The sequence below is a fragment of the Gadus chalcogrammus genome, chromosome 11 (assembly GCF_026213295.1).
Source record: "Gadus chalcogrammus isolate NIFS_2021 chromosome 11, NIFS_Gcha_1.0, whole genome shotgun sequence".
In the NCBI taxonomy this organism is placed as follows: domain Eukaryota; kingdom Metazoa; phylum Chordata; class Actinopteri; order Gadiformes; family Gadidae; genus Gadus; species Gadus chalcogrammus.
The window spans coordinates 24,520,686-24,545,026 of NC_079422.1; the positions used below are offsets into that span (position 1 = coordinate 24,520,686).

General features: G+C 45.7%; 1 protein-coding gene across 2 annotated transcripts in view; it reads right to left on the minus strand.

Annotated features, from left to right (window-relative positions):
- Positions 1-24,341, minus strand: part of kntc1 (kinetochore associated 1) — a 34,622-nt gene that overhangs the window by 6,855 nt on the left and 3,426 nt on the right. For both annotated transcript variants that reach the window (XM_056602485.1, XM_056602484.1), the window contains exons 12-47: positions 24,185-24,239; positions 23,979-24,077; positions 23,697-23,740; positions 22,864-22,926; positions 22,693-22,768; positions 22,404-22,529; positions 21,858-22,024; positions 21,213-21,324; positions 20,417-20,560; positions 20,277-20,333; positions 19,881-19,952; positions 19,552-19,671; positions 18,922-19,065; positions 18,101-18,196; positions 17,546-17,649; positions 17,246-17,348; positions 16,991-17,125; positions 16,488-16,607; positions 16,151-16,223; positions 15,686-15,753; positions 13,848-14,149; positions 12,524-12,696; positions 11,232-11,332; positions 9,847-9,991; positions 9,564-9,620; positions 9,091-9,254; positions 8,559-8,663; positions 8,282-8,410; positions 7,925-8,041; positions 7,004-7,113; positions 6,283-6,520; positions 5,689-5,778; positions 4,754-4,919; positions 3,506-3,564; positions 1,974-2,208; positions 81-154 (exon numbers count right to left, since the gene is read on the minus strand). In XM_056602485.1, the coding sequence (XP_056458460.1) occupies positions 81-154; positions 1,974-2,208; positions 3,506-3,564; positions 4,754-4,919; positions 5,689-5,778; positions 6,283-6,520; positions 7,004-7,113; positions 7,925-8,041; positions 8,282-8,410; positions 8,559-8,663; positions 9,091-9,254; positions 9,564-9,620; positions 9,847-9,991; positions 11,232-11,332; positions 12,524-12,696; positions 13,848-14,149; positions 15,686-15,753; positions 16,151-16,223; positions 16,488-16,607; positions 16,991-17,125; positions 17,246-17,348; positions 17,546-17,649; positions 18,101-18,196; positions 18,922-19,065; positions 19,552-19,671; positions 19,881-19,952; positions 20,277-20,333; positions 20,417-20,560; positions 21,213-21,324; positions 21,858-22,024; positions 22,404-22,529; positions 22,693-22,768; positions 22,864-22,926; positions 23,697-23,740; positions 23,979-24,077; positions 24,185-24,239 (4,243 nt within the window). The remainder of the gene's footprint in view (positions 1-80; positions 155-1,973; positions 2,209-3,505; positions 3,565-4,753; positions 4,920-5,688; positions 5,779-6,282; positions 6,521-7,003; positions 7,114-7,924; positions 8,042-8,281; positions 8,411-8,558; positions 8,664-9,090; positions 9,255-9,563; positions 9,621-9,846; positions 9,992-11,231; positions 11,333-12,523; positions 12,697-13,847; positions 14,150-15,685; positions 15,754-16,150; positions 16,224-16,487; positions 16,608-16,990; positions 17,126-17,245; positions 17,349-17,545; positions 17,650-18,100; positions 18,197-18,921; positions 19,066-19,551; positions 19,672-19,880; positions 19,953-20,276; positions 20,334-20,416; positions 20,561-21,212; positions 21,325-21,857; positions 22,025-22,403; positions 22,530-22,692; positions 22,769-22,863; positions 22,927-23,696; positions 23,741-23,978; positions 24,078-24,184; positions 24,240-24,341) is intronic.

The window sequence follows — 24,341 nt, forward strand, 5'->3', positions numbered from 1 at the left end:
AATAATTTAAGATTTAATTTCAATATTAATTCTGTCGTCGTCCCTCTTTATTATTTAAGGTGTCGACAGTGAACTCTGACCTCTATTTTAGGGTCCTTCAGCCAGGTCTCTGCCAGCGAGAGGCAGAACCTGAGGGACTGGGTCTTCTCATTGCCTGCAGAGAAAGAAGAAGCGATACATCCATGGAAGGAGCTTTACCAACCTGTTCTCACTGCGGCAGCCATTCTCCAAACAGGGATTGTAATGAAGTCTATACATATCATTTCTCAAGACAGTGACATTGCAATACAACACTGTGATAAATCCAGATCACAATAGTCACTATTGCCGCTTTTCCACCGCACATGTAGCTCGACTCGACACGACACGACTCGACACGACTCGACACGGTAGCAGCGCGGGTGCTTTTCCACCGCAAATAGTACCTCCGGGACGTGGGCGGGGTCGTCTGCGCGAAAGGGCCGTGACGTATCTTTGTACGCGACGCAAACAACACCTACGTAACCCACACATGGACAGAACCCACATAACAACAATGGAGAACATCGATGCGATGGTATTCGTGTTCGTATTATTAGCTGGCAAGTTGAAGAAGTGGAATATGTTGGCTGCGGCGCTACTATGGCTGTTCTATCGTTACCAGCATGGTTGCCATGTCGCTCTCGTGACTTCGTCACACTCTCTGGCCAATCAGTGGCCGGCCGTCTGCCGACGTCACCTTTTAGCATCGGCTCAGCCGCTTGGAACCTAGAGCGAGGCGGTACTAGAAAAAGCAGCCACTTGAGGTACTAGATCGCGGTGGAAACGCAAAAAAGGCGAGCTGAGTCGAGTCGAGTCGAGTCGTGTCGAGCTGGTACCATGCAGTGGAAAAGCGGCATAAATGTTATTATTGATTATATCCACACCATCATCCAACTATATTATTATGACAGATTATAGTTTTATTATATAATGTATTTACATTTCTAAAATACCACATTACATGGATAATCGGTATGCAATCTCACCTGTAATCAACCCCAATTCAGTCCTCAATTTTACCTGGGAAAACTCTTGAGTAATCTGTGATTAGTCTGACCTCAAGGCAGCTCCTAGTAATCGGAGCAGTGTTTAATCTGACCAGCTGGCATTCTGATTATTGATCTGTGTTTAATATGACCTGGGGGCAGCCCCGGGTAATCTGTGTTTGATCTGACCTGGGGGCAACGCCTGGTAATCTGTGTATAATCTGAATTGAAGGCAGCTCCTGGTAGTCTGTGTATAATCGGACCTGGGGGCAGCTCCTGGTAATCTGTGTATAATCTGACCTGGGGGCAGCTCCGGGTAATCTGTGTTCAATCTGACCTGGGGACAGCTCCGGGTAATCCGTGTTCAATCTGACCTGGGGACAGCTCTGGGTAATCTGTGTTTAATCTGATTTTGGGACAGTTCCTGGTAATCTGTGTTTAATCTGACCAGGGGGCAGTTGCTGGTAATCTGTGTTTAATCTGACCTGGGGGCAGCCCCTGGTAATCTATGTTTAATCTGATTTTGGGGCTGCTCCTGGTAATCTGTGTTTAATCTGACCTGGGGGCAGCTCCTGGTAATCTGTGTATAATCTGACCTGGGGGCAGCTCCTGGTATTCTGTGTATAATCTGACCTGGGGACAGCTCCTGGTAATCTGTGTATAATCTGACCTGGGGGCAGCCCGTGGTAATCTGTGTATAATCTGACCTGGGGGCAGCTCCTGGTAATCTGTGTATAATCTGACCTGGGGGCAGCTCCTGGTAATCTGTGTATAATCTGACCTGGGGGCAGCTCCTGGTAATCTGTGTATAATATGACCTGGGGGCAGCTCCTGGTAATCTCTGTATAATCTGATTTTGGGGCAGCTCCTGGTAATCTGTGTATAATCTGACCTGGGGGCAGCTCCTGGTAATCTGTGTATAATCTGACCTGGGGGCAGCTCCTGGTAATCTGTGTATAATCTGACCTGGGGGCAGCTCCTGGGTGATCTTGTGCGCGGTGGCGGCGGCCCACTCTGGGTTCTGGATGCAGCGGATGTAGTCCATGATGGTCTTGGCCACCTCGAAGCTGTGGCGGTTGGGGCCGGGGCCGGGGCCGGGGCCGGGCCTCGGGCCACGGCCGCTCTGCCTCAGCAGCAGGGGCTTGAGGCTCTTCTCAAACACGTTGTTGACCGCCAGCATGTACAGCTTGTCCAGGCTCACCTGCACACACACCGGGGGAAAACCCTTTGTTTAGTTTCCTGGTTTTGACTCATTTTAAAAATTTGATGCGTTAAATTTAAGCTTTTGTCAAATGTTTTATCATTACATCACTGCAACAATGATTCTGAAAGGTTTATCGAAAAAAATGTGGGTCACTCCATCGTGTGACATCCAGCCCTGAACTACCCTTGTGCTTTGCTCTGTGAAACGGCCCCATTCACTGATTGGCTAAGCATGCCAGAGTGGGGATGTATACTTAGTAGGGGTGTGACGATATCTCGTGCCACGAGATCTCGCGAGATTAAACTCGACGATATTACCCGTCGCGTTAAAAATCTGTCTCACAAGATTTCTGAGCTATCCAAACTTCTATTTGTGGCCTGTAGGGGCAGTAATGCGCCTTTGCTACGTCTGCCAGAACCTTACGAAGGAGAAGGAAAAGAAGAAGAGGAGGAGAAGGAGGGGAAGCAGGGGAAGCAGCCATAGGCAGCCAGAATGACGTCGGAAAATACCCGTATTACCGTCGAAGATGCCCCCGCCACTTTTAAATGATTTGTTTGGCAGCATTTTGGGTACCCGGCGGAAATTATGAATGGCAGTAGAGTGACTGATAAGACACGGACAATACCAAGTTGTCAGTGACATACTTGGTCAGACTCTGTTTGCACTATTTGCACTCTGTATTGATGGAGTAGAACTTTGATTTGGTTTTGCACATAATATTGTTTGCACTTGAAAAAAAAGATAATTATTTAATTTAATTTATTTTACTTCAACTTTTATAAATTTTAGTTTTAGTTTCAATTTCATGAATGTTAAGAGTTATAATAAAACATTTCAAAATGCATGTGCAACTCGGTTAAATAAAAGTCTGTTGGTCCAGTCATATATTTTGTCATTGTAGTTTTCTTAAAATCTCGTCTCGTCTCGTTCTCGAGAACCGAATATCGTGTCTCGTCTCGTCTCGTGAGCTGAGTGTATCGTCACACCCCTAATACTTAGCATTTGTATATAGGGCTATTTATCCATTCAGCACTTTAAGTGGCCTACAAGTAAGCCTGAGAGCAAACCAAGCATTGTTAAGAATGATGAACTAGGATTTAGAGCACTTCAGATCCTAGATAGAAGATGGATACCAATGCATGATGGGGAGGATTGGTGACACCAGATTTGAATGGATCAACAATGATTACAATAAAAAGAGTGAAGATTATTATCCGCTTGACAAACAATACAATGCTTATTGCCTCGGCCTCATGTTGCTGTATGAACCGAAGAATGGGAGGAGGAGTGGTACCTTCATCAGCTTGCTGATCAGCAGGATTGTAGGGAAGGTTTCCTCACTGAGCTCTGGAGCTGAGGAAAGGAGAGCGTGTTAGTGGCTCCTCCACGGATCAAGGGATGGATCCCAATGTTTGTCACATAAACCATCCATGCGATGAATATATAATGTAACATATCATCTATAATTAAACGGTAGCACACCGATTAAAACAGTTGCACAAAACAAACAGGATTCTAGCAGTTTCCGTTTTCAGAGATACTAGTAAGCAAGTAGTAAATGGACTGCATTTACTGTACATAGCTCATTTCTAACCAGCGGCCACTCAAAGCGCTTTACAATATTGCTTAACATTTCCCCATTCCATTCATCCACACACCGACGGCGGTGTCAACCATGCAAGGCGACGGCCAGCTGGTCGGGAGCAGATAGGGTGAGGTGCCTTGCCCAGGGACACCTCAGCACTCATTGAGGAGGAGCAGGGGATCGAGCTAGCAGCCTTCCGGTTACCAGCCAACCCGCTCCACCTCCTGAGCCATATGACGCCCATAGAGATTAACTTGGTAGGTAGTCATTTGTAATTTGCAATTACTAAGTAATTTGTTAGTTTTATCCCGCTGTGGATCATGTCATTGCGGCAGGCTGTTGGTAAGCCCGACGCCACCCACCACTTCCAGTAGTGGGTGCGGTGGATCAGACTCACCGATGATCTCCCAGTAGTGGGTGCGGTGGATCAGACTCACCGATGATCTCCCAGTAGTGGGTGCGGTGGATCAGACTCACCAATGATCTCCCAGTAGTGGGTGCGGTGAATCAGACTCACCAATGATCTCCCAGTAGTGGGTGCGGTGCATCAGACTCACCAATGATCTCCCAGTAGTGGGTGCGGTGGATCAGACTCACCGACGATCTCCCAGTAGTGGGTGGGGTGCATCAGACTCACCGACGATCTCCCAGTAGTGGGTGGGGTGCATCAGACTCACCGACGATCTCCCAGTAGTGGGTGCGGTGGATCAGACTCAGAAATGATCTCCCAGTAGTGGGTGCGGTGGATCAGACTCACCGACGATCTCCCAGTAGTGGGTGCGGTGCATCAGACTCACCAATGATCTCCCAGTAGTGGGTGGGGTGCATTAGACTCACCGACGATCTCCCAGTAGTGGGTGGGGTGCATCAGACTCACCGACGATCTCCCAGTAGTGGGTGCGGTGGATCAGACTCACCAATGATCTCCCAGTAGTGGGTGGGGTGCATCAGACTCACCGATGATCTTCCAGTAGTGGGTGGGGTGCATCAGCATGTGGAATGGCAGCCGGCTTTGGGCCAGGGCGCTGGGCTGCAGGCAGTTCTCCAGGAGGTAGGAGCTCTCCAAGTCCGTGGGCGGGCCGATGCGGCGGTAGGACTGCAGGTGCTTCAGCAGGCTGACGTACTGGAGGAGGGCGTTGAGAACACAGGGTACGAGGGTGAGGCGTTGGGAGAGGGGGAGCAGAAAGGCCGTGGGGGGCTGCGTGGTGTTGAGGATGTTAACTGGTGTCCTGGATGATACATCTTAAACGTGGAACGTTCTGGAAACAAAGAAACTAAAAACGTGTCTCCAACAATATTGTGAAATTGGGAGTTTTATAAATAATGTCCAGCTCTAGATTTGAAGTCGACATAGAGGTGCTCTATTTTCCCTGTGCCGACCAATCAAACCAATTCCAAATGTCCTCCATCGTAGATACAGAGGGCAGGACCCTGGAGAGCGACGCTTTAAGAGAAGGCTAAGGTGGGCATGGTACTGGCTGATCAGTATCATGAGCGACCACTCATCAGCTAGGCCTAAAAAAAAAAAAAAAAGTTTGGTTCCTGTTGGTCAGTTGAGGTCATGGGTAGGTAGGGAATTTTTTTAATTTTTTTTAATTATTTTTTTTTTGCTCATCCTTGTATAGAATGAAGAGGTGCTGTACCAAATCGTAATTATAGTTTGCATAATTTTCTTTTTTTATGAGCTTCTTTTTTGAAAGCTCATAAAATAATTTGGGTCGCACATAAATCGACAGGGTAGGTCGGAAACCGGACCAAACTAATTTTTTTTTTAGGCCCTATCCATAGCAAGCTGTTGAACCAGGAAGGTTCTTCTCCACACGAGGGGACGTTAATAGAGCCGAGCCACCGTATCAGGTGAGATCCCGCCGTGTGCGGGCGGGGCGTGTTACCTGGCTGACTGAGAAGCAGGTGACGTTCTCGTCGGCCGTCTGGATGATCTTCAACACCACCTCGATCCTCTCGTAGCAGTACGGGCTGAGCTGAGAGACCGAACGAGAAGAAGAGGGCATCAGACAGAGAGGCAACGTGGGAGGAAGAGGACGCCAGACACAGAGACAACGTGGAGCCATGCAGTCGACTTGACCAAACTACAGTTAGGTACCCAGACCTTTTGGGTGACGCAAACGATACTAAATCGCTGCAAAAACACCTATGCTAAATACTCCTATTTACGATTGGTAACTTAAAGATGCTCTTGTCCTTTAACGTCCACACCATTAAGGAGCAGGTAGGGGTAAGCATACCTTGCTCAAGGCAGCTAAAATAGCTGCGAAGATACCTCTGCTAAATACTCCTTCTGTTTACAATATCTAATTTAAAAGAAGCTTGTATTGAAGCAACCTTGTAACATCCATTGCAATAAGGAGCAGGTAGGGCATCTTGCTCAAGGGGGCCAGACAAGGGTTTGATCTCGGAACCCTGCAGGCGAGAGCCTGACGTCTATGCCGTGCCTCCCAAACTACTCCGACTCCAAGAGCCCTCACCTTGAGCAAGGCAGCGCTGAGGCTGTCGGTGAGGTTGCTGGTGCTGATCAACATGGGGATGATGGTCAGCACGCGGTCCATGGCGTCGGCGTGGCCCAGAGGAGGGGGCGCCTCGTCCTCGCCGGTCACCGTGGCGACGCCCGGTTCCTCCTCCTCCTCCTCCTCCTCCTCCTCTTGGGGCAGCAGCAGGGTGGTGATGTACAGGTTGATCACCATGTCCTGGTCCAGGCCGTAGGCGCTGGATGGGAATCAGGGAGGCGGTCGTCATAAGATGCGGCACACAGGGGTATGACAGAGTAAAGATAAAAAATAATAATAATAATCATAATCTGCATTAACCGCAATTTACAGATGGAAATCTGTTGGCCCAAAGCTTTCTGACCCTAGATTCAGTCTCAGTCACGACCATAAATGGAGGCTTCGTTGAGCTGCAGGTCAACAATTCACTTCAATTTTATTTGCATAGACCTTAATCATAGGACCAGTGTCAAAGGCCATGTATTTATGACACCCCTTTACTCTAGCCCCCCAGGGGGCAAGAAAAAAATAATCCCTTTCAAGAGTACATTGGTATCCCAGCACTCATACGTCGGTACTTGTTCACGTCAACCATGGGAAATCAAACGACTAAATGACTATTAAGCGGAGGCATGGCTGGAAGAGCCCAGCTCCCAGGCTGTTCTGCGTCCAGCTGAAAAGGCCCACCAGCATCGGGTCTGACCTGCAGTACTGGAGGATGATGTCGGGCGTGATGTTCCGGTTCCTGACCAGAACAGGGATCATGTTGGTCTTCATCTCCGGAGGCTGACGGAACACAGACTGGATGGAGATCTGGGAGCAGAGGAGGGTGAGTTAAACTCGAGGCCAAGACATCAAACACGGCAAGAAATCTGTAATAACGGGAGTCGGAACAAAGTGAGTTGTACAGTGACTCTAAACAAGACGGTCGCTCATTATAATTAATACAGCTGGGGTTAAGGTTAGACCATGGGGGATTATAGGGTTAATAGAGGGCAGGAGCCAGTCCATCTCATTGCCTTTTTGATCGCCATATCCCAATTACTAATCAACAATGAACCCCACAAAAAAACAAACGTGTCAAACGCATCGTAATAAGTCATCACATTGCTCTATTCAGAATTCATATTAGACTCATGCAATGGAAATTTCCATGAGACATGTGGTTCCCAAGACACTAAGACACCTTGACCCATTAGTTATTATCTATAGTACCGTAACCACTTCACTGTTTATACCGTGCTTATCGCCATTGAGGGGAGTGAGACTGCCTCGGCTGACTAACAATCCCTGACCTGAGGCAGCAATCCCACGAGCTACATCCTGAGATGGCCGAACGCAGCAGTGGCATCCCTATCTGCGGCTGGCCCTCAAGGACGTCTCCCTGCTTTAACACTGGGGTGAGCCAGCTGTTCATGGCTCACTACAGCGCCTCAGCCAGCAGTAGGCTTGTCGTCTGGTGTGGCCTCTCTGCAGAGACAACATTCATTTTATTCTATTGTTACCCTTTATTATAATAAACTCTAAGTTGATTCTGAGGTGTGTGTTCAAAGAACTTCCAACCCACGCAGCAAAAGTTCTCCAGTCAGACCAGAGGGTTCAACACAGCGTTTCTGGAACTAACCCCTAGTTTTCCCAGCTTGATGCCCCATTCAGCGTCAGTGATGACCGATAAAAACTTCTCTTCCTCCGGTTTATCTTGGTACAGGTGGCACAGTTGAGCCCCTACCAGAGCAACGGCCTAAAAGAAAAGAAAAGTTGATGAATATATTATAGAGGATGGAACTAAGCATAGAGATGTCTAGGATAACAGTTCATATATCAGAGTCACTTAAATGACTCAGGACATTTATATCATTACAGGATGCAGGTATCGTTTTATCTGAGAAGGTGTAACCAAGTATAATAATAATAATAATAATAGATAATAACCAGCAGAGCAAAACAAAGGATAAATGATAAATAAAACCAAAGCACTAACCATGATCTTGTCATAGTTCTGCCAGGTGTTGTCCACCACCTTCCACAGCAGTTTGAAGACCTCATTCTTGGACAGGAGAGTGCAGAGTCCAATAGCCAAGTCACAATCCAACACTCCCCAGTTAAACACCTTGAACGCAGAGGAGAAACCCAATATGATCAATTAGAGACCCCCAAAACAAACAATACTAGTTAAAAAGATACGATGTGACGTTGTACCCTAGGGGGCCTCTCTCAGGGCCAGAATCATGGCTAGAGGGCCCGGGCTCCTCACCTACCTTGTTAAGGAGGGCCACGGCAACGTTGTTAAGGGTGGCTATAGTCGACTTTCGGACTTCAGTCATTAATGTGTTGTACTCTTGAAGACGGCCTTTATCATAGAGCTGGAAAAACGTCAACACAATAAGGTTATTTCATTCCCGAAAAACCAACACCATGGACCAACATATAAACTCCATTTTGTTTATCTCCTCTTTTTTAATTCTGTCAAGGCCACAGAGAGCATGTGGTGTAAACCTATGAAATCATTGGTGGTATCTCGCCAAAGCCAACTATGTGCCTGGCTTTGCAAGTTAGAATACCCTGTACAAATACAACCTCTGGCCTGCAAACCCATTTTTAAGTTTGAAAAATCTGGATTGTTGTCCACACACACATCGTTTGGACCTAACCCTCATCAGCCCATAATAAATGTCCAGTGTGCGGTACGGGAAAGGCAGACGGATTGGACATACAGACAAACAGACAGACACACAAAGTCCACAGACAGACAGAGGCGGACACACACAGAGGGGCAGACAGACGGAGCACCTTTGTGCTGAGCTTGACGTCCATGATGTTGGAGGTGACGTGCTGAAGACAGCTGCAGTAGGAGTTGACGAGCACGCGCAGGGCCAGCTCCAGCTGACTGCACTCCTGCAGCATCTGCAGCATGTTGTTCAGCGGGCCCAGCAGGGGCTGAAGGTAGCTGGAGCCTGCAGGCACCGCCCAGCTTTAGTACTTCATGTGGACCGTCTTACCCAGCTTTAGTACATCACATGGACTGTCTTCCCCAGCTTTAGTTCATTACATGGACTGTCTAACCCAGCTTAAGTACATCATATGGATTGTCTTCCCTACCTTAAGTAAATCACATGGACTGTCTTCCCCACCTTAAGTACATCACATGGACTGTCTTCCCCACCTTAAGTACATCACTTGGACTGTCATCCCGAGCTTTAGTACATCACATGGACTTCGTCTTCCATATAAATCTATTTATGAATTTGAGACTGGGTAGTTACCATCTTCAAAAGAGCAGTGTGACAGACAGGAGCAGTCCAGCGGGTAGAGCTTGAGGTCTGAAATGATAACAACGTTCTTCACTTTGACTTTGTGATGGCTACTTGTTGACACCGTGACACGACACTCGTCTGGCCTGATGACATAATGTGTTTTGGGGATTTCTTTGACCAAGGGACTGCTTGCTTTATGAAGACAATTTGCTAATGTACAGAAAATAGATAAATATCTACACACATACAGTATGTACACTACATGCACACCACCACACACGCACACTCTTACCTGGGGACATAGGCAGCAAGCTGTTTGTGATTTCATACTGGACTGGCAGCACAGACACCTCGTCCAAGACGATGCAGTCCTCCCTAAACAGGTCCTGGAAGGTCCACTGGGAGTACGGGTCCCCCTTTGCCTCCAAACTCACATCCTACATAGAGGACCATCATGCACCACTGTTTACCTGTCTACCTGTTAGCAGGTGAGGGACTCAAGGAATGACTGGATACCAGCAGGTTAGTGTAGGGCTGGGCGATTAATCAAATCTTGATCGCAATTTCAACGATCACAAAACTAATTTTGATTAGATGTTTTATAGAAAGTGCAGAACAGCTGGATACAGATCTGTACATAATTTTAGATTTGAACATTTTATTTTTTTGTGTATTTTTTTCAAGGCGAAATTTCAAAGTTCTCAGTTACAAAGTGTTTTTTGGGAGAGACATGCTGAGTTAATTCATCATGTTTTCTAACAAAAAAATAAATGTTTGAATAGTCGTGATTTCAATATTGACCAAAATAACTGTGATCATGATTTTTTCCATAATCAAACAGCCCTAGGCTATTGCTTTTAACATGTAGTGCAGGGGTGTCAAACTCATTTTAGCTCAGGGGCCACATGGAGGATAATCTATTCCCAAGTGGGGCGGATCGGTAAAAATATGGCATAATTATGTAAAATTAAACATGCTGTGAGCACACCAAACACAGGTTTCCCATCTACTTCCGTGAATAAAAAGGACGATGACCATTTTTCTTGGAAAATTCTGCACTCTGTGTCCACTTTTCGTCTTTTTGACAGAGACATTTTGGGGCAATGAGAGTGCCAAAGCGCATAATGTTGAAAGTATAAGGCAGAACGACAAGGTAGCTCCGGGCTAGCTGCACTACCTGTTTATACTTGCTCCCTGCTCAGCCCCGGTATAAAGTTTGCTTGCTTAACATAATTGCTATTGCGACTTCTAGTGGACACATTAAGAACAGCAGTTTCCTTCATTGAAAAATAGCAGATCATTTTACGTTACATTCCAAAGCGACTTCCAGTTACACACAATTGTCCATTAGTTCAATGTACAACAAATTAATCAGTGGCAGTCAATGCAATCCATGTAATGCTAGGAAGGATTTTTATAAAAAAAAGTATAACTTTTTTTTTAATTTTTAATTTTTCTTTTTACAATACTGTACTTCACAAAATCATCTTGCGGGCCGGATTAAACCCGTTCGCGGGCCCGATCCGGCCCGCGGGCCGTACGTTTGACACCCCTGATGTAGTGTAATTAGATATTAGCCTAATCGGACAGTACATGGAGAGTGTGTATATTGTATAGTCTGTCTTGCATTTTTTAACTAACTTACAAAAAGCTGATGTGTGGCCTCATGATACTGACCTTGGCTATAAAACCGTAGTTGTCTGAAAACAGACACTGATGATAAACATCCATGGCTATCCTGGTACTCTTGCAGAGCTCCAGACAGTCCAGCAGCAGGTCTGAAACAAGACAAACATCTTAAAACAGGCAACTTTGCATATCCACCATTTTATGCTTTTCCTAGTGGTTGTTTGTGTGTGTATGTATGAGTGAGTAAGTGAAAAAGTATGACTGAGTATGAGGGATTGAGTATTTGTGTATGAGTGAGTGAGTGAGTATGAGTGAGTGAGTGAGTATGAGTGAGTGAGTGAGTGAGTGAGTGAGTGAGTGAGTGAGTGAGTGCGTTAGTATGAGTATGAGTGAATGAGTGAGTTAGTACGAGTAAGAGTGAGTTAGTACAAGTAAGAGTGAGTGAGTACGAGTATGAGTGAGTGAGTTAGTACGAGTGAGTGAGTGAGTTAATACGAGTATGAGTGAGTTAGTACGAGTATGAGTGAGTGAGTTAGTACGAGCACAAGTATGAGTGAGTGAGTTAGTATGAGTGAGTGAGTTAGTACGAGTACGAGTGAGTGAGTTAGTATGAGTGAGTGAGTGAGTTAGTATGAGTATGAGTGAGTGAGTTAGTACGAGTGAGTTAGTACGAGTACGAGTGAGTGAGTGAGTTCGAGTACGAGTGAGTGAGTTAGTACGAGTGAGTGAGTGAGTGTATGAGTATGAGTGAGTGAGTGAGTGTATGAGTGAGTGAGTGAGTTAGTACGAGTATGAGTGAGTGAGTACGAGTATGAGTGAGTGAGTACGAGTATGAGTGAGTGAGTAAAAGTATGAGTGAGTGAGTGAGTTAGTACGAGTATGAGTGAGTGAGTTAGTACGAGTGAGTGAGTTAGTACGAGAGTGAGTGAGTGAGTGAGTACGAGAGTGAGTGAGTGAGTGAGTACGAGAGTGAGTGAGTGAGTACGAGTATGAGTGAGTGAGTTAGTACGAGTACGAGTGAGTGAGGTAGTACGAGTGAGTTAGTACGAGTACAAGTATGAGTGAGTGAGTTAGTATGAGTATGTGAGTGAGTTAGTACGAGTGAGTGAGTGAGTTAGTACAAGTACGAGTGAGTTAGTACGAGTGAGTGAGTTAGTACGAGTACGAGTGAGTGAGTTAGTACGAGTACGAGTGAGTGAGTGAGTTAGTACAAGTACGAGTGAGTTAGTACGAGTGAGTGAGTTAGTTAGAGTACGAGTGAGTGAGTTAGTTAGAGTACGAGTGAGTGAGTGAGTGAGCGAGCGAGCGAGCGAGCGAGCGAGCGAGTGTGTGTGCTTTACCTGGGTGACACACAGTGATGGCCCGGGATGCCAGGTTGTGGATGAGTGCCGGGAGGTCTGACCCGTCCGGTACCACCATGGGCGTGTCCGCCTCCAACATCTGGCACAGCCTCTGGGCAGCGGTGAATAGCACCTTGCCCGTCCCCGGGTCCCCGTGGTGCTCGTAGAGCTCACTGGAGGAACACATGGAGGGTGTGCTCATCATAATCCGCCCCCAGGGTAAAACTCAAGCTGTGTTCGAAATCGTTCCCTATTCACTCACTCACTATCCCCTATATAGTGTTTATGATATAGTGAACTATATAGGGAACGAACCAACGAGAATTCGGACACTACGCTAAACATTTCTAAACGTAATTTGCGACAGTAAATGAAGTTTAGAAAACACAACCGCATTGCATTGTGGTACACGGGGGTAACATGTAGGGAACATCGTATGTTCACTCAAATTGTGGGTATTTTATTGTCCACTATATAGTGAATGAATGTAACCACTGAGAAGTCTAACACCACTACAAAATGGCGAGCACCCTATACAGTGCAATATATCCGTGATAGGGAAGGATTTCGAACACAGCTTCAGTCACTCTGGTTGAGCGGAAGTGCAGACACACCTAGCCATTGTAACTGCTTGCCACTTGGTTCTATGAACATCCTTACTGTACCACTAGCAATATATTGCTGTTTCCCTTTCCTCTGACAAATGTACTTATTGTAAGTCTCTTTGTATAAAAGCGTCTTCTAAATGCCCTAAATGTAAATGTAAATACTAGTGCTGTCAGTTAAACGCGTTATTAACGGGGTTAACGCAAACCAATTTTAACGGCGTTAATTTTTTTATCGCGCGATTAACGCAATTTCTTTATTTTTTTCTTTGGCTCAAAACAAAGAAGCAGTAGCCTGACTGCTATGTTCAAGGTAGTATGTTTGTATGTTCATCGTTTAATTGCACTATAGGCTTTTTTTTTTGTATCGTCCTGTTTTGATCAGTATATGCCAATGTTGTTATCAATAAAAAAACATTTGCACAAGGCAAGACGATGCACTTCTCCATGTTGATAAGAGCATTAAAATGAGAAAAAATAATGGGACAAAGAAATCAAGGGATATTTAGCATATAAAAAAAAATGTGCGAGTTAACTATGACATTAATGCGATTAATCGCGATTAAATATTTGAATCGCTTTGAAAGCACTAGTAAATACACATTTTTCCAAATCATTGCTAGAATAGCGAGCCTTGAGGCTAACTAGCCAGTAGCCTAGCCTAGCCTGACCCAGCGTGGTTCCTAGCCTAGCCGGCCCTGTTACCCCTACGCCCTCACCCGAGGATCTTGAGGGCCACCTCCACCTTGCCCACGCCCAGCGCGCGCAGGGCCAGGTCCGACCACAGCTCCTGCTTGGTGCGCTGCAGCTGCCTCCCCAGGCGCCCCAGCCCCGCCTGGGTGGAGACGCTCTTGCTCTTGCCGTCGGGGTCCTTGGCCAGCGTGGGCGTGTCCGGGAGCGGGCCCCCTGGCTGGCGGCGGCCCCGCGTGTTCTCGTAGGCCATGATGTGATGCTCCTGGATCTGCTGGCGCATGGCGGGGTCCTCGTAGTTGGCGGGGGTGAAGAAGACGTCGAAGTCCTCCTGGTGGAGAGGAAGATTGGATTAGGGATTAGGTTTCAATGTAGTTTGACATAGGGACAGATTAAGAAAATTGGATTAGGGATTATGTTACAATGTACCGTATTTTCCGGACTATACGTCGCTCCCGAGTATTAGTCGCATCAGTCAAAAAATGCTCCATGACGAGGAAAAAAACATATATACGTCGCATCGGTGTATAAGTCGCATTTATTTTTAAACATTTAAACAAGAACGTTTAGTCTGGAGAGACTGAATAAAATTGCAATAGCAATATAGGTGTGTCGGTCCCACTCGTAGTTCTGAGAGTATACCGAATTCAGTGACACCGGGATTCCACCGGACGCGTACGCGCCGCGGTCCTAAACCTGAGCGCACGATCGGGAGGTGGAAGTTGCGCTTCCACCTAGATGCCTTCACAAGTCCAGCGGAGGGCTCCAGTTTTCGCCGGCCAAGTCATGCGCTGTGATATGTGTGACAGCTATGTTGCACAACATTGCAGCTAAGGCTGGGGTAGCTTTGGTTGAACCGGAGGACATTGAGGACGATGACGACGAGAATATAATTTATTCGGTGGTGCAGTAGGCTTGCAGCGTTCAGTTGTAGGCCTAATGAATGACGGTGCCATCTTGCGGCTGAAGATTATGTACGCACAATTTTGGCATATAAGTCGCTTCGAAATATAAGTCGCAGGGCAAGCCAAACTACAAAAAAACCGCGACTTATAGTCCGGAAAATACGGTAGTTTGATTGAGGGACAGATTAAGAAAATTGGATTAGGTATTATGATTCCTTGTAGTTATACTGAGGGACAGATTAAGAAAATTGGATTAGGGATTATGATTCATTGTAGTTCGACTGAGGGACAGATTAAGAAGATTGGATTAGGGATTATGATTCATTGCAGTTTGACTGAGGGACAGATTAAGAAGATTGGACTAGGGATTAAGTTTCATTGTAGCTTGATTGAGAGGACACGTTATGGAGACTGGATTATGTTTCAATGTAGTTTGACTGAGGGACAGATTAAGAAAATTGGATTAGGGATTATGTTTCAATGTAGATTGACTGAGGGACAGATTAAGAAGATTGGTTCAGGGATTATGATTCATTGCAGTTTGACTGAGGGACAGATTAAGAAAATTTGATTAGGGATTATGATTCATTGCAGTTTGCCTGAGAGGTACAGATTAAGAAGGTTGGATTAGGGATTATGTTTCATCGTAGTTTGACTGAGGAACACATTGAGGAGACTGGATCAGGGATCATGTTTCGATGTATTTTAACTGAGTGAGTCACATGGATGGATGGATGTTATGACATCAGTGCTTAATATTGCTAGAAAGCTTAATTGTTCGTCCTTTCCCGTTCTTAAAGGCTCAAATAAAGACTGTAAGGCAGAAATTGTGAATGTTGTCCCAAGTTCTCCAGTTATTCGCGTGAAAATAAATGTCATCACACTAACCATTGTGGGATATGTTCAAAATAGATTGTGTTGACTCGTCATTGTTTCGTTTAAAAGAGCCGACCGAAGCTCACCTGCAAGTGGGCGATGGCCTTGAACATGACCAGGTTGTTCTCACACTCCAGGCTCTTCAGGACTTCTTCTACACAGCAGCAGAAGGGAGGAATGGGTTCCAACTAAATGGCTTTTCGATCATCACTGAAATCTCCCAACCCCTAAAACATAGTACCAGAACTAAACAAATACAATTATCCTATATATAAATGATGTTACCGAATTTAAATATTCCTCTAAAATCCATCTTCCTTTTTGTGCAAGTAGTTTCTTTTTTTCATATTAGCAAAGCTTGATTTAGGTTTCATATGCAAACAAAAGATTGCCTACTAAGAAGACAGTTCGGTAAGATTAAAACGTAGAAATAACCAATCAACCTCAAAACACAAATGATAAAATGAGCAGTAACTGGAAACACAAAGGAGTGTGTGCATGGCATGCCAGTGCAAACATTCTTCACTCATTTTGTCAAATTGACTATGTACCTTTTAGGATTACATGCAAATATTTCAACGCCTCCACCAGGACTTGAGCAATGACCATCTGATGTTTCTTGTGCTGTTGAGAAGATGAAAGCAGAGTGGTAACCGTCAGTAAACCAAACGTTACAATGGGTTTTCTTTAATCCACGTTTTAAACCCGCAGACGTGAATTAACTCAATTAGTATTGACATTTTTGGAACAGTTTCAGATAACAGATTACAGACTATCGGGCGAGGCCCAACAGACTGCTCATTGGTGCAGCAGCCTATTTAGTGTAAATCAAAGAGTGAACATACATCTATTTTTTAATGAAGCAGAACATAACAGAACCCTGCTGACCTCATCAGACACGTGTTCCTTGTCCTCCAGCTGCAGGCGGGCCCACGCGGTCAGACGCTCCACAACGCACTCCGCCTCCGCCGACGACAGCTGCTTCAGCAGGCTCATGCACGCCTCGCTCTGCAGGAACCACACACACACACACACACACACACACCGGGGAAACTCCATTCAGCACGCTTCCCGGCATGAAGGGCGGCAGTAGCACAGGAGGTAGAGCGGGTGGGCTGGTAACCGCCGGGTTGCTAGTTCGATCCCCGGCTCCTCAAAGAGTGTCGAGGTGTCCCTGAGCAAGACACCTCACCCTAACTGCTCCCGACGAGCTGGCTGTCGCCTTGCGTGGTGGACTGCAACCGTCGGTGTTTGAATGCGTGCATCAATTGGGTGAATGTCAGGCAATATCGTAAAGCGCTCTGGATGAAAGCGCTATATAAATGCAGTCCATTTACCATTAAACAACACCGGTGGTGAGTCCCAGTGTGCTGGACGGGGCGCGGACCTACCTTGCCCTGGGCGATGAGCTCCGTCAGGTACAGGTAGTGGATCTGAAAGGTGGGGAGTTTGTAGGTGACCGCTAACTTCAGGGAGTCCTCTAAGGAGGTGGACAGGTTCTGCCTGAGGATGTACCGGATCAGGGCCTGACGGGGAACAAACGCCATGCTCAGGAGTGTTATCACACCGACTCTGGTTCGTTTTAGTACATCAACTGCTCAGGCTGACTGCTGGTTACGGTCGTTGCGACGTGGGGACGGACTCACCATGACGTTTGTGTTGTTGGAGAGGTTGAAGTTGCGGATGCCGTAGCCTCGGAGGAGTTTTGTAATCTCCATTAGATGGTACCTTTCTTTTAAAAGCTTTTGTCTGGGGGTTTAGAGGAGGAAAACAAGGTCAGAAAGTGCAAGTCAAAACTTAAAAACACAAAACGGCAGGTGAAATATTGGTTATGCCACTAATGTCGAGCATTGGAATGGCTTGTTGTTACCATACTGTATAAATATGAACAACACTTAATAACGAGGGGACATTGGGGTGCGGGGCAGGGTGAGTGAATGCTGTACTTGGGGCCCTCCATCTCCAGGTACTTCTGAACCAGCTTCTCTACCACGTCGCTCCACGGCACCACCGCGTTCTGCATGACCTCCAGCACGGCGTCCACCTTCAGCTGAACACACAGCCAGGGAGAGGGTTACAACCAGGCCCTGGGGTCTCCCGGTGGGAATGGAAGATCGCAGACTTATAAGTTATAGTTATTGATAAATTATCAAATGTAAGAAAAAAAAAAAGAATTAACATCACAAAGTGGTGGTGGGTCATAGCACACCCCCTCCTTCCCAGAACTCTCCGCACAAAACACATTTAGGAATAGAATCCCCGCTGAAACAGCAGGTTCACTTAGGGAGGCAAATGTCTTTACGGTTCAGACATTTCACAACAGTCGGAAAGAAGGAATGCAAATGAATCAATTTTGGACCAAAGAATTCGGCCCGCCCTACCTCTAGGATTAACTACTTGGTACAACAACAATAATAATACCTATCACCACCATAACTCCTCTTTATTAAAGCTGCCCCTCCATTAAAGTGAAGGGTGCTGGATATGGCTTGAGGACTCACGTCTGTCTCCGTCATGCAGTCCAGCACCGCCACAGCCTTGGACTCCCAGTTAGTGAACAGACTGGTGGTCTGGGAGCGGCAGCGCTCCAACAGGTCCTGTAGCCGGGCCACAACCACGAGGTCAACATCACAGTAGAGCCGGGCGACTTATTGTTTGGTTTAATCGTAATTCAAATTTATGGTCAATAATCGATTATTGAAAAAAGAAATATTTTTTGAAGAGTAAAATGTCATGGCAGCATGCGCATTGTTAATCTTAAAATAAAATACAGACTTAAAAATATAAATTTATTTGTCATTGATAGAAAAAACATAGATCACAATCAATTTGTGGGTTAGGTTTGAAAAAATCGGAGATTTTATTTTTAGGCCAAATGGCCCAGCCCTACATCACATACAACTCAAGGAACAGCAAGGGGTCCAACTTTATCAGCTCAAGGTTTTAGTACGCACAAGGAGCGGTTCAGTGAGTGGATCTTAAATAACAGGCAGTGGCCTTAGGCCAAGATTAAGATGCCATTAGACGATGCGGTAAAAATACACTTTATACATTAAATATACAAACTATTTTTTATTTCATTATTGCATCTTTTTATATTCCATTGGGTGCTGTAACAAGTGAATTTCTCATGTACGGGATTAAATAAAGTTCTTATCTAATAAGAATATAAAGAGGCGAGAATTTAAACGAGTAGGCTGACTGAGGTGCAGTGAGGGCCCTCTGAGTGGCCCTCTGGGAGGCCCTCTGAGTGGCCCTCTGAGTGGCCCTCCTCTCCATGGAGGCTCCATCTAGACGGCCCCCGTGGCCACGCAGCGCTCACCTTGATGTAGTGCAGCAGCAGCTGGTCCACGGGGATCTGCTGCTCCAGGGCGTACGGCCGGACACTCTTCTCCACCGTCTGCGGGATGACCTCCGGAGCCGTGATCTTGTCCAGCATGAAGAAGGCCAGGCTCCGCGCGCTGCCCTGCGCCACGCGTAGGAACGAGGACCAGGCACATTCTTACTCAGCGGTCGACATCGTCTACTTTGTTTTGCAGTGTTAGTTCATCATGCCGCCCGCCATGTGGCCCAGGAGGTAGAGCCGGTCGGCTGGTAAGCGGAGGGTTGCCGGTTCGATCCCCGGCTCCTCCTAGCTGGGTGTAGAGGTGTCCCTGAGCAAGACACCTCACCCTAACGTGCTTGACGCAAGGCTTGTGAATGTGTGCATGAATGGGTGATGTTAGTCAATATTGTTAAGCTCGTTGGGTGGCCACTGGTTGGAGAAGCGCTGTATAAAATGCAGTCCATTTACTTCAATTGTGTTTCGATTGAGTCCAATTTGCACTTGGATCTATGCATCTCAATCTAAACACAATCTTATTATAAAAGCAGAAATCACTAATTCCAGTTCTCAGACACACAACAGCAGGAGAGGGCATCTACTGTCTGGGGATGTGGACCAAACACACACCTTCTCAAACACAGAGAGGGAGAGGCGACACTTGTATTTCCGGTGCAGATCGAGGAGCTGCCGCAGGTTGACCACCAGAGACCTGAGGTTCGCCACCTCCTCCGCACCGTAGTCGTTGTCCTGGAAACACGGGACAAACAAATCAATCACAAGACTCCCTGATGGTAACCCTATTACAATGATACAACACAATTCTCTTTTTAGAGAATTTAATTTAAGTTTAAGTATGAAAAGAAACGGCATATATTACCATGAAGATATTTCCACAAAACTATACCATGAACATCAGCACACCAAGTACAAAATAGGGAGTGGAGGGACCAGCTTACAGATTGCATCCACATCCATAACGAAGGCAGGCCCAGCTCAGCCATCTCCAGTCCATTAAGCGGCCAGGCGCCCTAGGACAACGGTATACAGTCATCACTAAATGTCCACTGATCAGCGGAGCGTCAATCACATTCATGGTTTGAAGTGCTATAATTGGAAGTTTGCACAATACTACAGCTTTTAGCTTTTAAGAGGAACAGATTTATGGAGAAAAACGCTTAGAAGGAAATGCCATTGCATCCACTAGTACTTGCTATTTAACCTGATATCCTCACTAACCCTCACTAGTACCCTGATATTTATCCTTCGTCTATGTAACGGGCTCACTCACTCGTTAATAGAACACTGCATCAGACTGTATTGCAGTGTTTCAGATGAACACAAGTCATTACTACCTTCTCAGTCAACTCCAGATTCCTCGCCTTCTGCTCCAGCCATCTCGCCAGCGCTTTCTACCGAAACACACAAGGAAGAGAATCAGTGCTGACCAAACGACGACAGAGAGAACGACCCGCCCGAGCGACCGGCACCCTACCTGGCCTTGGGGCAGCACCCTCCTGACAAAGGGGACCAGCACGGTCCTGAACCACGGGCAGAGCTCCCCCGACGGCAGGTCCTCCGGGATGGCGCCCAGCAGAGCCTCCAGCGCAGCCTCGTCCACCCTCTCTGCGATCTCTCCCTGTTCACGTCACACACATCCATTTACATTCAGTGATCCAATCACGCACTTTAAAAAGGTGCAGCACGTTACATATGAACTAGCTCGTAGCTTTAAACCAGCTGGACATAACTGTGCTGCGGTTCCTCAATTAAGATGGGTTAGCTCATTTACATATCGTTGGCCTCATAGCCTTGCCCAAGTCATATTTTGGCCCTATTTTTATATCTAACCTAACTCTTCTCTCCTAATGCTGTTGAATCACTGTGCCTCATTGGCTATGTCCCAAGCCAATCAGAATGCTTTTTACATTCCATAATCACTCTCTGCCTAAAGGGTTAGGGTGACCCCGCGAACACTTTGACACAGTCGTGGACCTGTTTTGGTTCTGCGTCGGGTTTTAGCAAGCGGACCAATCACAGCCCTTGATGCTGCGTCGCCTCAACGGAAGGTTAAAAAATGTTGGGAGGTGCACGTAAGGCTCTTGCGGTGGACGCAAGGAGGGTCCACAAGGACATAAGGGGTCCGTAAACCCCCTTGCGTTGCGTCGACGTGGAATAATAATCAGCCCTTTAGTCGTCTGTTTGACTGATTTTTCCCGCTAAATACAAGATGAACCTTTAAATATGACTTAGACCATTATGCTACGAGGCTAACGATATGCCTGCATTACCTCGTGTCTGAGCCAGAGTAGCTGGGCGCCCTTGAGGTCCCCTTCCCTGAGTTGGCACTGGACCTCGGCCATGTTGTCTGTACTGTTCAGGAACTCTATCCAGCTGATGCCACTGAGGGGAACCAGAGAAGAGACACAGGTCGTACGGTAGAGTCACGTGGAACTAGCATAACACCACAGAAATAGGAAGGTATTGTGGGAGCACCTGAAAATAGTCACACGCGTGTATCAGTCAATTTGAATTCAAGAGGAAAATGCTTTAGAAGTTGCTGACTTGTACACTCCAATCACTTGTCTCGCTCAAATAATAACTTCATACAGAAACGGCGCCATCTTTCTGGTTATTCACCGGTCAACAGGATGGTTGTACCTGCCTCCTACAAAAGGTGTTCTTATAAGAGTCACTAACACAAATTACGCCCTCCTACTGGGGGCAACCGTCACTAAGGCTGGTGTAGAGACGAGTTTTGGATCATCTTTAAAACAGTGCGAACAATCAGACTTGGTCGATTCCACCAGTATCCGTATCATCCATATACGCTCTAAATGTCATGCCCACAATCGGAGACAAATGCATCAGTGGTGTCAGACCAGCCCGGGGTGGACCTGAAAGCAGGTCAGCGTAAAGCGTGCTTCGGGGCGTACTTGAAGTTCTGGGGGCCGTGGAGGCTGCAGAAGGTGGCCAGCCTGGCCTGGGCCTCCTGGATGTGCAAGGAGGAGAAGCGCTCGGCAGCGTGACCCAGCATCTTCTCCGCCGTCTGGAAGGTGGGCCAGGGGGCCTTCAGGCAGTACTCCACCACGTACTGCTCGTCCTGGGCACCGACCAACGCAGAGAGCATCCAATATCACTTATAATAAAAAAGATTATATTTTAAAAGTGAAATATCTTAAAAAGTATTAAAGATTTAAAAAATCTGAAAAGAAGCGCGCGATTCCAAGCTCTTCTGAATACTTTAACATTCTCTAGGTGAAAAATTGAGGAAGGAGATAGGTCCCAAAGTTTGTAGAGAATATTAAAGAAAGAAAGAATAAAACTTATGAAGAACAATAGTTGAGCACTGCATGCAGCACTCACCTAATTACTGTATTGGCTAAAATGGGGCCTGCAGGTTTAGATTGCGATTTTTTATCCTGCTTGACTATTGAAATCAAAGTTTGTCAAAACAGCAACATCATCACCACCACACATACCGCGATCTTCGTGAGGTTTGACTTGGCCCCCTCCACTAGTTCCGACCAGACGTCCTGTCCGTAGCCCCCCACCGAGGCAGAAGCCAGTTGCTCCAACACAAAGTCCAGCTTCACCTTGTACACAAGCTGAAAAGGAGTGCAGCTATTAGTCAGCTCCATACACCCAGAAGCAAATAACTCAAAGACAAAAGACATCTCAAAGCTCTGTCGGTTTGCCGTCTTGATTCAAATGTTCAGAAAAATGTAAAGATAAATGCCATTTCATCTTCCAAGGCAGAGCAACACTTACCTCGAGATCGAGCTCAAAGGTTATGGCAAACTTTTCAGCTTCCTCAAACATGTGTTTGTGGAGAAGTCGACTGAGCCTGGGAATTGACATTTCGGAGAAAGATTGTTTGGTACATGTTTGTGTGTATCTATTTTTTTTGCAGTAAGAGAATAAATAGATAAGATAACTGACCTGTTTTCTGGCAAAGCCTCTGTTAGGCATCGCATAACAACTGAAGATATCGACTGGTTGGGACTATAAGAGAAAAACATCAAAAGATTAACAGCTGCAGTGCAGTGCAGAGATACATTTTAATAAGTTGGGAGGAGAAAGTGGGAAAGTGGGTAGCCAGGCATCCAGACATCTTATAATAAATATTAGGGCTGGGTAAAAATATCGATTCATCAATGCAAAGGTTAAAAGCTAAGTGCAGAGATACATTTTAATAAGTTGGGAGGAGAAAGTGGGAAAGTGGGTAGCCAGGCGTCCAGACATCTTGTAATCAATATTAGGGCTGGGTAAAAATATCGATTCATCAATGCACTGCAGTTTATTTGTTCTCGATTATTTACAGAATTATTATTGAAAAGAAAAAAGAAGCATACTCAAGTCATTGTAATCTAGAAGCGCGTGTGCCTAAATGTACATGCCCTTCTACATATGCCCATGTTATGAATATTACTTTTATGCTGCAAGTTTAGCTCAGGAACAATACTATACAATGGTGTATTCCCTTTTTGCTAGTTAAAGCACAATGAAATGGTTAATTAATTTTGAAATGGTTAATTCTAAATAATATTTAGGTATTTTTGTCATCTGCACGTATTATTGAATCGACAGCAATTTAAGCAATTGGATCAATATAAAATCGAATCGAATCAAGACCTACAGAATCTAATTGAATTGAATTGAATTGTGAGGTACCTGGCAATACCCAGCCCTAATAAATATTACTATCAAGTTGTATTTATATGTTACTTAAGTGATCAAGGAAGGCATGGAGGTCTTTATAAAAGCCAACTTACCTGTCTGAGTGCTCAGGAATCCCCTCAACCAAGAAAATAGTGTCCTAAAAACGAAAACGAGGAGAAGTTGCAATTAACAGCATTTTTTAAAAGGTGTGTGGCAAAAGACAGCAGGCATGTTACGAAATTAAGCATTTGATAATAAGAATAAAAAATATGTAGAATAATGCAATAAACAAAACTAAATTATTTAAAATATATATTATTCCCTTTACTGTATTCTATATATTATCCATTTATCCGACTTGTTTAAGAACAAATGTATCTGTGACAGCGGTTTACCATGTTTATTCTAGTCTGGACCAGACAAGATGTAGGGGAGACGTCCAGCGAGTAAAGAGCAGTCATGGAGGGCAGGGAGCACACTTTAAGTTTGCACATCTACAACACAAACAAAAAAAAAAATTAAAACACATCCCCAATTCATCTGCTGGGACTTAAAAGGCCCATGAATGAGAATTCGGCCTAGAAAGCTTCACAAAGGCCACCTGGCTGTTGTCCTCCTGTGTCAAGGTTATTATTTTCATGCTGCTTTTTTCTTGTCTGTAACATAAGAGGGTTCACACAAGATTGAAACAGTGCCTCTTGAGAGTCTTGACTTAGGCCAACAATACATTTAAAACTTTTACTTAAAAAACACCTATG